At 36.0% G+C, this 14,283-nt stretch overlaps 3 protein-coding genes across 4 annotated transcripts in view; 1 reads left to right on the top strand and 2 right to left on the bottom strand.

Moving 5' to 3' along the window:
• LOC135124301 (serine/threonine-protein phosphatase 2A 56 kDa regulatory subunit gamma isoform) overlaps positions 1 to 11,007 on the bottom strand; it is a 57,463-nt gene extending 46,456 nt beyond the window's left edge. The window contains exons 1-3 of one of the 2 annotated variants that reach the window (XM_064049266.1): positions 10,750 to 11,007; positions 10,605 to 10,676; positions 3,579 to 3,747 (exon numbers count right to left, since the gene is read on the bottom strand). In XM_064049266.1, coding sequence (XP_063905336.1) covers positions 3,579 to 3,747; positions 10,605 to 10,676; positions 10,750 to 10,752 — 244 coding nt within the window. In that variant the 5' untranslated portion in view covers positions 10,753 to 11,007. Of the gene's footprint in view, positions 1 to 3,578; positions 3,748 to 3,799; positions 4,121 to 10,604; positions 10,677 to 10,749 lie in introns of those variants that run through there. The other variant, XM_064049267.1, reaches the window with a different exon arrangement.
• Positions 11,008 to 11,227: 220 nt separating this feature from the next.
• Positions 11,228 to 12,458, top strand: LOC135124308 (dynein axonemal light chain 1-like). Its single transcript, XM_064049278.1, has 4 exons — positions 11,228 to 11,904; positions 11,956 to 12,067; positions 12,116 to 12,296; positions 12,343 to 12,458. The coding sequence occupies exons 1-4, from the start codon at positions 11,750 to 11,752 to the stop codon at positions 12,456 to 12,458; spliced, it is 564 nt and encodes a 187-aa protein (XP_063905348.1). The 5' UTR covers positions 11,228 to 11,749.
• Positions 12,342 to 14,119, bottom strand: LOC135124304 (zinc finger protein ZPR1). The gene is made up of 5 exons (XM_064049273.1): positions 13,930 to 14,119; positions 13,627 to 13,879; positions 13,420 to 13,577; positions 12,668 to 13,375; positions 12,342 to 12,614 (listed from the first exon to the last, which is right to left on the bottom strand). The coding sequence occupies exons 1-5, from the start codon at positions 14,026 to 14,028 to the stop codon at positions 12,498 to 12,500; spliced, it is 1,335 nt and encodes a 444-aa protein (XP_063905343.1). The 5' UTR covers positions 14,029 to 14,119; the 3' UTR covers positions 12,342 to 12,497.
• Between the last annotated feature and the right edge of the window lie 164 nt (positions 14,120 to 14,283).

Below are 14,283 nucleotides of genomic sequence, written 5' to 3' on the forward strand. Positions count from 1 at the left end.
TCAATAATTAAAAATTGCTATATTTTAGATTAAAAAAAAACGCTCTATATATTAAAATCAATTTAATTGATGCCAGAACAAAGTTCGTACTTCTGTTTATCTCTTCATAAAATATAGCAACACAGATGGAAAAAACAAAACTATGGCGATTTTTTTGTGAACCCTTGCATTGCTAAAAATTTCAAAAAACGTGTCAACGTCGCATCGGAATTTCACTACGGTTTTAAAGCCTAAGAATCGAAATACGCAAAAATTATGGGATAGCGAGTACCTTGTTAAAAAAAAGTTGTGTCATCTCTCAGGAACACCTTTATAATAACAAAAAAAGATAATAGAAAATTCTAAAAATTGTCAAATTTCGTGTTGGAGACTGGGAGCAGATCAGGAATTTTTCTAAGAAATGAAGGCGGAAATAACTTCATGAGATTGAAATAAAAAAAAAATGATTAGGTAATTTTCGAAGGTGCTGAAAAAAAAGTCGAAAATGTAATGAAAAATTGAGTTTTTTTTAAAAAGTAGCCTTAAAATCCAGAAAAAAAAAATACGGATATAGATCTTGACGAGCTGAATATAGCTTGCCGATGATCCCGGTCCAAGATTTTCGAAATACATATTCGGTTTAAAATAAAATTTTTTGAAAATTATAAAAATTACCACATCTCATTTTGAGATTCTGGGCGATTTTGGGAAAAGAATAGAAGTTTTCGGACACAAAGGGAGAGAATAAGAGGCAGTAATGAAATACTGGGTGTTTTATTTGAGAAAACTGAAATATCAATAATTAAAAATTGCTATATTTTAGATTAAAAAACAAACACTCTGTATATTAAAATCAATTTAATTGATGCCAGAACACAGTGCGTACTTCTGTTTATCTCTTCATAAAATGTTGCAACACAGATGAGAAAAACAAAACTATGGCGATTTTTTTGTCAACCCTTGCATTGCTAAAAATTTCAAAAAACGTGGCAACGCCGCATCGGAATTTTACTACGGTTTTAAAGCGTAAGAATCGAAATACACAAAAATTATGGGATAGCAAGTACCCTATTAAAAAAAAGTTGTGTCATCGCTCAGTAACACCCTTTAGAATAATAAAAAAAATAATGGAAAATTCTAAAAATTGTCAAATTTCGTGTTGCAGACTGGGAGCAGATCAGGAATTTTTCTAAGAAAAGAAGACGAAAATAACTTCATGAAATCGAAATATATAAAAAATCTGACTAGGTAATTTTCGAGGTGCTAAAAAAAAGTCGAAAATCTCAGGAAAAATTGAGTTTCCTGAAAAAGTAGCCTAAAAATCTACAAAAAACATTACGAATATAGATCTTGAGCTGAATATAGCTTGCCGATGATCCCCAATTAATACTTTCAAAATATTCAGTTTGAATTAAATTTTTTTGAAAATTCTAAAAATTCTCACATTTCATTTTGACGATTCTGGGAAAATTTTCGAACACAAAAGAAGAGAATAGTGTTTTATTTGAGAAAACTGAAATAACGACAATATTGAAAATTGTGATAAATTTAGATCTTTTATATACACTCTGTATATTAAAATTAATTTTCCACCACAAAGTGCTTATTTCTGTTTATCTCTTCATAAAATATTGTAACACAAATGTTAAAAATAACACTATGACGATTTTTTATAACTCCTGCATTACTAAAGAAATTCAAAAAAATCGAACGTGGCAACATTTCACTACGGTTGTAAAGCCTAAGAATCAAAATATGTCATGTATTTCAAAATGAGGCATTTATATAGGGGATACTATGTTAAAAAACCAAGTCGTACCATTTCTCAAAAACACCCTGTATAATTTAAAAAATTTCAAAATTCTAAATACTGCCACATTTCGTTTTTGTAACGTTGTGGAAAGTTTAAGGATTTTTAACGAAATGAAGCCAAAAATAATTTCATGAGGTTGAAATCTACAAAAAAATTTAACTAAGTAATTTCCGAAGGTGCTCGAAAAATTTTTAAAAATGACATGAAAAACTGAGGTTTTTTTGGAAAAGCAACCTACAATCCACAAAAAAATCACGGACAGAAATCTTGACGAGCTAAATGGTAAAACTTAGCATGTTGATGATACCGGACCAAGATTTTCGAAATATTCGGCTTGAAGTAAGTTTTTTTGAAAATTCAAATAAAAACCACATTTCAGTTGGGTGATCCTGGAAAGAGTAGCAATTTTGGAACACGAAGGGTGAGAATAAGAAGCAGTAATAAATAAAATACAGGGTGTTCTATTTAAGAAAACCGAAATTTCGATAATGTTGAAAATTGCTATATTTTAGATTTTTTTTTATAAACACTCTGTACATTAAAATTATGTTTATTATCATAAAATACTGCAAAACACATGTTAAAAATGACACTATCGCCAAAAACTAGCTTGTGTCACATCTGAAAAACACCCTGTATAATTAAAAAAAAATTGAAAATTCTAAAAATTGCATTTTCATTTGGAGTTTTGGGGAAAGATTAGGAATTTTCTAAGACATGAAAAACCGAAATAACTTCATGAGGTCGAAAGTTACAAAAAAATTATATAATAAGTTTTGTCTATCAGGATGTATACAGGATGAGTTACTTAGCGAGCCGTGTTCGAAATATCATCAATTATTTATTAGAGATAGAAAAAAGTTAGAGACTAAACTTACAGCGTTCTTTGAGTAGCATATATGGCAAAATTATTTTTGACTATACAGAGTGTTTTGTTTTTGAGGCATAGCATACAACTTCCATTTTTTAATTTAATACCCTATATATATTTTTACATATTCTCATTAGCCTCTTCTAAGGTTTTATAGCCACTGCTTATTTTTGAAATTCCGATGCAACGTTGCCATGCTAGTCTAATTTTCTTGATTTTTTTCTCGCAATGCAAGGCTTCACAACAAAATCGTGATAATGTTATTTTTAAGATCTATGTAGTAATATTTTATGCAGAGACATACAAAGGCGGCCTTTGTTGTGGTAATAATTAAATCAAATTTTAATACAGAGTGTTTACAAAAAAGTTCCCCCTAAAATTCGAATGTCAAATAGAAAAGTGAAATATATGTAGCCAAACTTTGACATCAAAGGTCAAATTTTAAATTGAACTTGACAACCTGTCAGTACCACCAACTTATAAACAAAATGCATAGCTTACCAGATATAAACATTAATGAAAGCTCTGTGTTAGTTAACGAAACGTTGATACCTAAAGCGCACGTGATCGTTCCATCTGTTCGGTAAACGGACCATAAACGCTTTTAATTGGTCCTCAGCATCCCCTTCATTTCGTTCTCCACCTTTTGTCCAGAACGAGCTTGCAATCGCCGCTTAAAGCAAGCGACCTAAAGCGCCCACGCGACAGCGGCGCCAAAGGCGCCTCCCTCCCCCCAATGCACGCCTCTGCCCAAATCCGCAACCTCGCCTAACCGAATAACTTCTGCTCGTAAACCGTCTGCACCTTGACACGAAACGAACCCATTAACCCAGTGCCCTCCCGAAAAAATCCCCGAAATAGCCGTCCAGCGACAAAACGCTCCCTAAAAATAGCGCCGCCAAACTCTTCGCATACCTTTCAGCGACGGCAGCATCTCCAATTCCCTGTTCTTCGTGATGTTGAACCTGGAGCTGGAGTGGCGCTTGTCCTTCTTGATCATCGGCCCCTGGACCGTGCCGGTCGTCAGCTTGGTCTTGTTGAGGGGCGTGGGGGGCGGTGCGTTGGCCACCGAGTTGTTCTTCGCCTGCAAGGATAGAAAGAGCACTTTGAGTCGCCAAAAGAACATCGCGCCGTACCAGGTCGACGTCGGCGCGCTTCCTGCGCCTGAAGATGCCGCCGAGGGCCATCGAAACGCTGAGCATGCACGACACGTGACCGAATTTTCGTAGACGGCGGTTTTTCGGCGCGGCGACTTTTCCGATAAACCGCAAAACATGGCACGACTAAGCAACGCAAATGCCGTGTGCGAGTGTAAATATAAACCGGATAAATGGTTCGGCGGTGGCAGTGGTGGCGAGTCGGGGGGGCGAAGGGACGCCTGCCAAAATTTCGGTCGATTTTCGCGTATTGCGTCAGGGGTGATGTGTGCATGCGAGGCGATGGAAGTGTCGGTGTGACGCGGTTTGTTGCAAGAGTTTAACGCAATTGTTGTTGCATTGCCGACTCGGTGGAGAGGTTGGGAAATTTTGCGAGGACTGGTGCACGCGGCTGTGGAGGTTTGAGGTGTTAAGAATTTCAAGGTTTTCATTTAAAAATAACATTTATGCACCGGATAATCGGACCGAGCTGAATAAAAGTACAGTTATGTTAATTGTTGCATAATGTGTATGAATATAGACATGACTGTAACGAGTGCGATGGTATGCAATAATGCGGCGTCCATTCGATTGTCAAGGTCACTGCTTCATATTTATGGTCATTATCATTTGTCATAATAATTACCGAAAACATCGTTCCTCATGTTCTTTTATCAATTTTGTGCTAATATACAAGGTTGTTCATATCAGCGTGATGTTCTACTAGTTCAAAATAAATTTGTTTTAAAATTTCCCAAAATCTCAGTAATCTCAGTAGCTCTCGAAGTTTTGTTAGAAATAAAAACAACTTTTTTTTATAGTTTGTAAAATACGAAAATGTCAGTATCTCCTTTTAGTTTTATAAAATAATATGCTTCTTTCTATACCTGGACATCTAGAGTTTGAAAAAAAAAAATGGAAAAGAAAATTTATTTTAGAAAATATAAGATTGACTGCGATTTTCAAAAATTCACATCTTTTCTGACCAAAGTCGAAGACAGAAAAATACATCGCCCCATCACAGTTCAGATCGGGACGGGTGGGTCGTGCTTAATTTTTTTTTTTTTTCTTAATATAGGTATAAAGTTTTCTGTGAACAACACAATAGTTAAACATGTTTTCAGTTTTTTGTTGGGAAAGAGGACTTCGTATATTAACAAAAAACGAACAAAATATAAACCCCGCCCACCCACCTCCTCCCAATTGTGATGATTTTTTTATTCATTGTGAATCGAGGGCAAAATCCTCGTTTCTCCACAAGAAATTACCATGTGAAATATGTTCTTAAAAGAGAAAATTTTGTAGAGAAAAATGGAATTTACAGTTAAATTCCACTCTTGGTCTGACAACGAAAAAAAAAATCACTACAATTGAAAGAGGGTGGGTGGGTGGGGCCTATATTTTGCCCTGTCTTCTTAATATACGTAGTCTTTTTTACACAACAAGAAGCTTAAAACAAGTGCAAAATTTTTACAGGGGAACATGTATTTTGTAGGGAAATATGTATTTTGCCATTCCGCTCCGCCCCTCGGTCTGACAACGAATAAAAAAAATCATTACAACTGAAATAGGGTGGGTGGGTGGGGCTTATATTTTGCCGTTTCTTCTTAATATACGTAGTCTTATTTTCACAACAAGAAACTTAAAACAAGTTCAAAATTTTTGTAGGGAAATATATATTTTGCCATTACGCTCCGCCCTTCGGTCTGACAACGACTAAAAAAAATTATTACAGCTGAGATAGGGTGGGTGGGGTTTAAATTTTGCCGTTTCTTCTTAATATACGCAGTCTTCTTTTCACAACAAGAAACTTAAAACAAGTTCAAAATTTTTGTTGGGAAATATGTATTTTTCGATTAGGCTCCGCCCCTCGGTCTGACAACGAATAAAAAAAATCATTACAACTGAGATAGGGTGGGTGGGTGGGGCTTATATTTTACCGTTTCTTCTTAATATACGTAGTCTTATTTTCACAACAAGAAACTTAAAACAAGTTCAAAATTTTTGTAGGGAAATATATATTTTGCCATTACGCTCCGCCCTTCGGTCTGACAACGACTAAAAAAAATTATTACAGCTGAGATAGGGTGGGTGGGGCTTAAATTTTGCCGTTTCTTCTTAATATACGCAGTCTTCTTTTCACAACAAGAAACTTAAAACAAGTTCAAAATTTTTGTTGGGGAATATGTATTTTTCAATTAGGCTCCGCCCCTCGGTCTGACAACGAATAAAAAAAATCATTACAATTGAAACAGGGTGGGTGGGTGGGGCTTATATTTTGCCGTTTCTTCTTAATATACGTAGTCTTCTTGTCACAACAAGAAACTTAAAACAAGTTCAAAATTTTTGTTGGGAAATATGTACAGTATAACCTCTATAATCCGAACCCACGATTATCCGAACACCCAGTAATCCGAAATATTATAAATTTTGTTATAGAAGAGCATACTATTACGTGTAGTTAGGAATCCGTGTTGATTTTTTGCTCGAAACATCCAGATTTTTGAAAAAAAAAATCAAAATTGTATGACAAAATTTTACAATTTAATTTTGGAACTGCAAAACCGAATGCTCTAAAATTTTGCAACGTTTTAAGGTTCTCATAAGCATGGTAAATCGTTAATCAAAATTTATCCGTTTACCCTCCTAAAAAATGGATGACGTCTCTCACGAACGGCTCAAAACATTTGGCTGAAAATTGTATAAATTTGGACCAATTTTTTTTTAATAAAACCTACCCTTCTAAGAAAAGGTACTAACCCCGCCCACCCTCCCTTTATTTTCTTAAAAGAGTGAGTCATCTGCCAAAGTCAGTCTTATTTTAACAAGTACTAAGCCCGCCCACCCACCCTTGTTTTCTTAGAGGATATGTCATTTGTAAAAATCAGTCTCATACTTGCCAAGATAACACTGATTTTGGCAGATGACCTATTCTTTATTTTCTTAGAAGAGTAGGTCATTGGCCAAAATCAATCTTATCTTGGCAAGTATGAGTGAAACTGATTTTTGCAAATGCCATCCTCTAATAAAATAAGGGTGGGTGGGCGGGGCTAGTACTTGTCAAGATGAGACTCATTTTGGCAAATGACATATCCTCTAAGAAAATTGGGAAATTCGCTGATCCGAACAAATCGCTAATCCGAACACACCTTTCCCCAATTAATTCTGATTATCGAGGTTATACTGTATTTTGCCATTACGCTCCGCCCCTCGGTCTGACAACGAATAAAAAAAAATCATTAGGTACAACTGAAATAGGATGGGTGGGTGGGGCCTATATTTCCTAAAATTTTACAATTTATCTTAGTAAATGCTCAACTATTTGCTCTGAAATTTAGCACATGCTTTGAAGTTGATAAATTGCAAACCAAAATTTTGATAGAATTTGTGATTATGAATGAAATAATTAAAAAAAAATTGGTTAATGATTTACCATGCCTACCTTAGAACGTCTGCGAAAATTCAAATCATTTGGTTTTCTACTTCCGAAGTTATACATTGTAAAATATTGTTACACAATTTTGGTTTATTTCCAAACATCTGGATATCTGGAGTAAAATTCAACACGGATTCATAAACCACAAGTTCAAGATTTCAGGGAATTCGGTTTTTCAGTTTCAAAGTCAATTTGCAGTTAATTGTATAACATTTTGATTGTTTTTTTTTTTCAAAAAATATGGATATCTAGGGCAAAAAATTCAACAAGTGCAGAAATATGTTACTATATAAAATTTAAAACACATTTACTATCGCCATACATATGTACTAAATTCAGCTTTCCCCTTCAAGTTAAAAACAATGGCGTTTACGGAATTTCAATATCTCTATCTGTTCTGAAGATATAAGGCCGTGGAATTTTAACTGGGACGCTCGATATATCTAAAAAAGCAATGCTAACATATGTTCAAAATGATGGGTGATCAAAAAGTTTTTAGATTAGAATTGGCCATGGAAATATTTGTCATGTCTTTGATTAAACTGTCATGCATAACCTCATTTGTATTTCAATAATTTGGATTTTTGACATTTGTATTTTAATCAAAGACATGACAAATATTTCCATGGCCATCTCTAATCTAAACACTTCAATCACTCGGTATATAATCTATTTACTTTTTAAATTCCAATTTCAACGTTGCCATGTTATTCCAATTTTCTTTCAATTCGGTGGCAATAGAAGGATTCACAAAAAAATTGCAATTGGGTTATTTTTAAAATCTATATTACAATATTTTGTGGAAAGTGCGTTTTAATCAAATTTTAATATACAGGGTGATTATAAAAAAATCTAAAACTCTACAATTTTTTCCAAAAAAAAACAACACTATTTTATTACCAAGTCTAACTATATTTTTTGTTTTCATTCAAAAAAATTGCAGCCCCAACTTTAAATATAGAAAATACTTAATAAAAAAGGGAACAAAAAATAGGATAAAGGTGTTCTATTTGATTTGATTGATAAATTGAAATATTGATACTTGAAAAATTAAAAAAAACTCTAAACACTCTGTATAAAAAATGTTATTTTATTTATACCACAACAAAGCGCGTACCTTTATATATCATTTCACAAAATATTGTTACCACAAATTTTAAAAATAACCCTACTGCAATTTTCTGTGAACCCTTTCATTGCTAAAAAATTCAAAAAATAAAAAAAAAATGGAATCAGAGGTCAATCAAAATATGTAAAAAAATATGGGTGTTCTTTAAAAATAATTTTTTCGGACACCCTGTATGATATTTTTGCATTTCAAATGAGTTTGACTTGACGAAATTTTGTAGTTGCGTCATCAAGGCTTTCGCGTTTTACGCAACATGCGATAAAATATCATCCATTGGATTGTGTACTTTTAATCAAAATAAAATTGAACCAATAAACCGCAATTTATTTGGCAACATTTTAAGATGACGTCACCACTTTTGGTGGGGACGTACAGACATTTTAGTTAGCGTTTCTTAATCTAATTTACACAATCATAAAAGCATTTTATTTAATAATGCGACTGTTTGTCTTCCACAAACAAGCATGTTATCAGTTTGCCCACAATTTTATCACCAGGCACTGTATTTTTCGCAATGCATTTAAATTTAAATCTGATAATAAAATCATAATTGCGCTTTTCTCCACAAACAGTAGCCACAGCAAACGTCACTCCACAAAAATGCTCGTTATTCCTTGCCGAAATCATCGTTTACATACTAGATAATTTTCTACAACGTAGAACTGTTGATTTCCCTTATCTTTTGAACACGTGATTCAATGTCACTTGGTGTACTTCACCTATTTGCTTAATATTTAGAATACAAAACAATGAAACAATTGAATTAATTACTGATTAACCTTGTTGCAGTTGCTTTTACTTACTGAGTAAAATCAACAAACGTCTTGATTTTTTATTTACTTAAATTTTTTCATAGTCTAGCTATATTTTTTGTTAATTCCGATAATCATCGAAAAATTGTCTCCATACAGAGTTCCGTTTATAGACTGCACACTTCAACCGACTATTTTTAGCCCCCTTGACTAGTTCTTAGTGAATTACAACTTTTAGCGAAGTTGTTTTACTTCAATATTATTCGTCGCCATACTTACATTTACATAAAACTCGTGGTTTTCCCACTGGGAAATTTGATGGCAAAAATTTCTAGAATCATGCAAAGGTGCATGTTATGGTAACAAATTTTAGTTAGGTTAAAACTCATTTATTATTTTTCGCAAAAAGTTCAAATGTTTAATTACTCTGACAGATGACATTAACCACGTTAATTAAAACTTCAAATGTCCACCATTACTGAGAAGTGGCAAATGTGCAACAATGTCATAGGTCACCGGATGTTAGGAGCATTTATGAAGGAACTCTAGATGGATGTGTCGGTATTGATTATCTCAGAAACGATTCATGTGATTTTCCCGAAATTCTGGGAACATAGCAACAGTGTAACATTGCACGAATCCAAACCTATATATTTATCCCCGACACCTCAAAATTCTATTAAATATATTTAAGAACAGAAGTTAGGAGAAAATCGCATTGAAGATTTTTTGTTTCAAGAGTTCGCTGCGTATTTTGAAAATACAAAAACACTATAAGAATTTACGGTTAGATTTAAATAGCACCATTAAAAAAACAACAAAAACCTAATAAAATAGCGCAAGTGCCAACTTGTAAATCCTGATAAGTTCCCAATGGGGACAGCAATAAATTTTTAAAATAATAAATCTGCTGATTGTTCGAAATGCGCAAGCAATAAAACCGACCTCCCCCAAACCCACAGCATCAGTTTTCACCGGCTATAATCGGTTCCCCACAATTCCTATGCCCACGTGATCTAAACAATGAAAATCAAATTCGTATATCACAAACAAACATTTCTGCGATAAGACTGATTACTCTAGTTCACACACACATACACACACAGAATAATGAATTCCGATGATAAAAAAAAAACGAAAAATCACGTTATTAATTAAGCAGGCTGTATTTTTTCGCGCAATTAATTCCCGCCGCCCCTCTGCCGCCGCCACCTCTGCCATCGCATGTAGGTAAACGAGCGTAATTGGTTTAAAATGCGCGTTAACGAGCAACAACACATGACGTCCCATTGTTGCACGTCACACAGCCCCCTAACCGCAAAACTCGGTCCGAGTTAGCGCCTGTCACAACACATAAACATTTAGCCAGAGATTCCACCTCTAAAAATAGGCGGCTATGTAAACTCCTGCCAAACGGTAGAAAACATCCGAGAAACGCGAGACACGCACACTGGATGCCCCATCCTACCATATTCCTGGTATCCTTACCTCCGCATGGTTGTTCTCGTTGAAGGCGTTCTGCCCCTTGCTGCCCTCGATGTTCATGATCCTCGCGGCGTCCTGCAAAACGGCAACAGTAGACACCACAAAGTTAATTGTCGCCGCGCCGGCAAAGCCCACGGCCAATACACACCATGTCGATGGTAGGACGGTTAGGTGACGATGGTAAAGACGGTAAATTAAGAAAACATGCACGGCCACGGCGTCAGGTTTCTCATGCCGTCGCACCTCCAACGGCGACTCGACCTCCCGCAACTACTCCAAAACCACCACTTTCGCCGCTTTTCCCTCTTCTATGCGCCAAAATAAAGCGAATAATTGCCAAAAAGTCATTAAAATTAAAGAAGATGCACTAGGGTTAAAAGACACACCGAGAACTGCAACAGCGACAGGAGCGACATCTGCCGCAAGCCGCTGATTGGAAGATGGAGGTCACGTGGGACGTCTTGATCGAATTCTTTTCGGGCTGTTTGGGGCCGGTTCTGTGGGAAAACGGGGAAATGGAGATGGGGGCCGCGATACCGAGATTTTGGAAAAGGGGGCCGACGGGAACCGGGCTGGAAATGGGTGTTGGTGACGGCTGTCAAAAGTGACAGCGGGACAGTGGCGGCGGACGAGCCGACGTGTGGGGGGCCGGAGCGTTCTGGAAATCCTAAATTAAATCATCTGCAATCTGCAGCAATCGATAGAAGAGGTGGGTGCTCGAGGGGGTGAAACTCTGCGGATTTTTAAACAGCAAGGCAGACGAAAATTGTTACATTACACCAACAAAGAATTTTTTTATTTCTCATTTTAGAACCGAAATTTTTACAGAAATAGATACAATTTATTACCATCGTCCTAATAAAAGAATTTACTTGCTGTGTAAGCTGACTTTTTTTAAACATCTAGGTCTCATAATCTCACCAAAATTTGTCAAAATTATAACTACGAGGCGCTATTCGAGCTGAAAAGTCACTCGAGACGAGACACATTTAACGATTTTTTTTGCAACCAGTTAATTGACAATGACAGTTGTAACTATACTTTTTCGAACAAAAACTTTGGCGCCATCAAACCTCCACAGCAACTATTTCCTCAGCAACCGTATAAACAAAGAAATGTCGGCAAATATTACCTACAAAAATTAACAAATGTCTAAACCAACAACCATAAAAGATGCAATAAAAAAATGGGAAGAAAAACACCCAGGACAAAATATTTCAGAGACTGAAGACGTTGGCTTCCAGTTTCAGTGGCCACCCATAGAGAAAATGGACAATTCTTTGTCCGCACTTACTAAATGCAGGTCTGTTACAAAAAAAAAAACCATAAACCAAACCAAACCAAACTTCTGCAGGAAATTAAGTTTGTCTACAAACATGATTGAAAAAATTGCAGGCATCAGTTCATTAAAAAATTTGAAGATATTATCACTGGGTAGAAATTACATTAAGTCGTTTGCAGGACTGGTATTTTCTATCACGTTTCTTTAGTACTTGCGACAATTGTGATTGCAGGAGGGAGTAGGGGACACTTTAGAGGAACTCTGGATTTCATACAACTTTGTTGAAAAAATGAAAGGCGTGCACGTTTTAAAAAAACTAAAAGTTTTATATATGAGCAACAACATGGTGAAGGAATGGAGTGAATTTATGAAACTCCAAGATGTACCAATGTTAGAAGATCTACTTTTTGTTGGTATAATTTCACTTTATTGTGGGCTAAATCTCTACTTTGTTTCAAGGGAATCCTCTCTATGAAAACATGGAGGAATCAGTGTGGAAACAAGAAGCCATTAAAAAACTCCCCAACTTGAAAAAATTAGATGGTGAACCCGTTGTGCGTGACGAAGGTGATTAAATTTGTACAAAATTTTATCTTAAGATATAAAAATTTATACTAGCAATCATTTGTGTAATTTTCTGTGTTCATATCATTCAGACCTAAATCTTCATTCTGTTCAAACGTTCTTTCATATCTTGTTATCCTCAAACCAGTGTCTGCATCCCCAAGACTCTATAATAAAAAAACAGTCAGCACAATATTTTCCACGAATTTATAACACATACCTGAATGTAACTATTTCCAGCTGGATCATCCAAAACAATCGTCACTTTAGACGCTCCATCCAGAATCTGATCAAACTTCTTAAAAAACGCGTCCATTTTCGCTTTTGACTCATCATTCTGTGAATCCCTAAACATGTGAGAAAAGCCTGAGTCATTCAACTGATCTTTCATAGCCACCAACAACCCCTCAACTGTAGTAAACCTTCCTCCTAAGGCATGCGGCCCCACTTCCAAGTCCAACTCTGGAATTTTCAAGTCACAAGTTTCCGATTTCAAAACGTCGCGCGAAAAATCAGCCCGCCCATTCACGTCAACCTCAATATGTACTCCTTTGGCTTCAACCCCCCCACCAGACTTCACCTCATTGGTGCGATGACCACAAAAGTCGCACGTCGTTGCCATTATAACCACTTCCTTGAAGTGCGGTATTTTAGTCATTTTCATGTTAGTTTGACACGGTGAGTTGCAATTGGTGCAGTTAGTTGGAAACTGCATGACTTCGCCCTCCAGATCTTCCAATGTAAAGTCATCCTCTGCGATGGGTTGCAAAATTGCGCTGTTTTGACCACTAACCTCATCTGGGGTGAAAACCCCCAACTCGTGATCCTGTTCTTTCGTTCTTTTAAACTTGTCGGTGGCGCATTTGGGGTCTTTTTTGGGGGCTACAGGGTTTTCAATAAAGCTGTTTCCAGAAATGTCCTCTAAAACCTACTTCTGTTGGTAGTGCTGTCAACAAAAAGTCAAATGCTTACTAAAGTAAACGGCGATTTTAGTTCTTTGAGGGTTTGTAGTTTTTGGATGAAATCGTCAATTTGGGCGGCCGCTTCTGGATGCTGGATTCGTCGAAGAACCTGATCTTGTTCAAGCCCCGTTATACTACGATTAATAACACCTTCCACAGTCGTCACTTCTACAAATTAATATTTACCAAAAAACGCAAACATAACCTCAAAATTTACCGCCTTTTTGACTTTTCGCCGGAATTTCAAACTCCAGCTCGACAATTTTTATACTCGTGTGGTCACTCTTCACCAGTTGTCTGTTTAAGTCTGACTGTGTTTCTACCTTCAGAGTGATACGAACGCCTTCAGGGTTTATAGCAGCGCCGGACTGAATTTCGTTATTTTTATACCCACACCCGTCGCACGAGAATGACATTAACACCACTTCTTTGTAAAAGGGAATTTTGGTTAATAGGAGTCGTGTAGTACCCTGAAAATATTTTATTTGTAGAAACTTGAGAAAGGTACACTTGTTCTTACGTTAGCATGGCAATTCATGCAAAGTGATTCAATCTCTGTAGTTTCGGGTTCAGGATCGTCTGGATCCAAATCACGAAAAAGCGGCTTTGAAGTTCCCATTTTTGCGTGTATTTGAAAGGAAATGGCAAAAATGATACAAACAGTGTGAGGTTAGAACACCAAAAGTGACAGACTTGGATAAACACGTGTTGTCTTGTCTGTCAATGTCAAAAGTTGCGCGAATGGAAGTGTCTACGGTGCCCCAGACGGGAACGTAATTTGTTTATACGACATTACAGAAAATATGAGTAGGGAATCTAAAGCCTAATGTTGACTCTCTTATTTGCGAACATACTGAAATAAACAAAACGAACA

Source organism: Zophobas morio, unplaced genomic scaffold (genome assembly GCF_036711695.1).
Source record: "Zophobas morio isolate AGI-343-1 ecotype UQ-CSIRO unplaced genomic scaffold, CSIRO_AGI_Zmor_V1 ptg000007l, whole genome shotgun sequence".
NCBI lineage: Eukaryota > Metazoa > Arthropoda > Insecta > Coleoptera > Tenebrionidae > Zophobas > Zophobas morio.

Excerpts from the sequence above, each read along its gene's own strand:
- LOC135124308 (XM_064049278.1), top strand. The coding sequence starts at position 11,750 with ATGTCTAAACCAACAACCATAAAAGATGCAATAAAAAAATGGGAAGAA. Across the intron at positions 11,905-11,955 it reads TCCGCACTTACTAAATGCAG|GAAATTAAGTTTGTCTACAA; the intron begins GTCTGTTACAAA and ends AAACTTCTGCAG. Across the intron at positions 12,297-12,342 it reads AGAAGATCTACTTTTTGTTG|GGAATCCTCTCTATGAAAAC; the intron begins GTATAATTTCAC and ends CTTTGTTTCAAG.
- LOC135124304 (XM_064049273.1), bottom strand. The coding sequence starts at position 14,028 with ATGGGAACTTCAAAGCCGCTTTTTCGTGATTTGGATCCAGACGATCCT. Across the intron at positions 13,880-13,929 it reads GCATGAATTGCCATGCTAAC|GGTACTACACGACTCCTATT; the intron begins GTAAGAACAAGT and ends AAATATTTTCAG. Across the intron at positions 12,615-12,667 it reads CTGGAAATAGTTACATTCAG|AGTCTTGGGGATGCAGACAC; the intron begins GTATGTGTTATA and ends TTTTTATTATAG.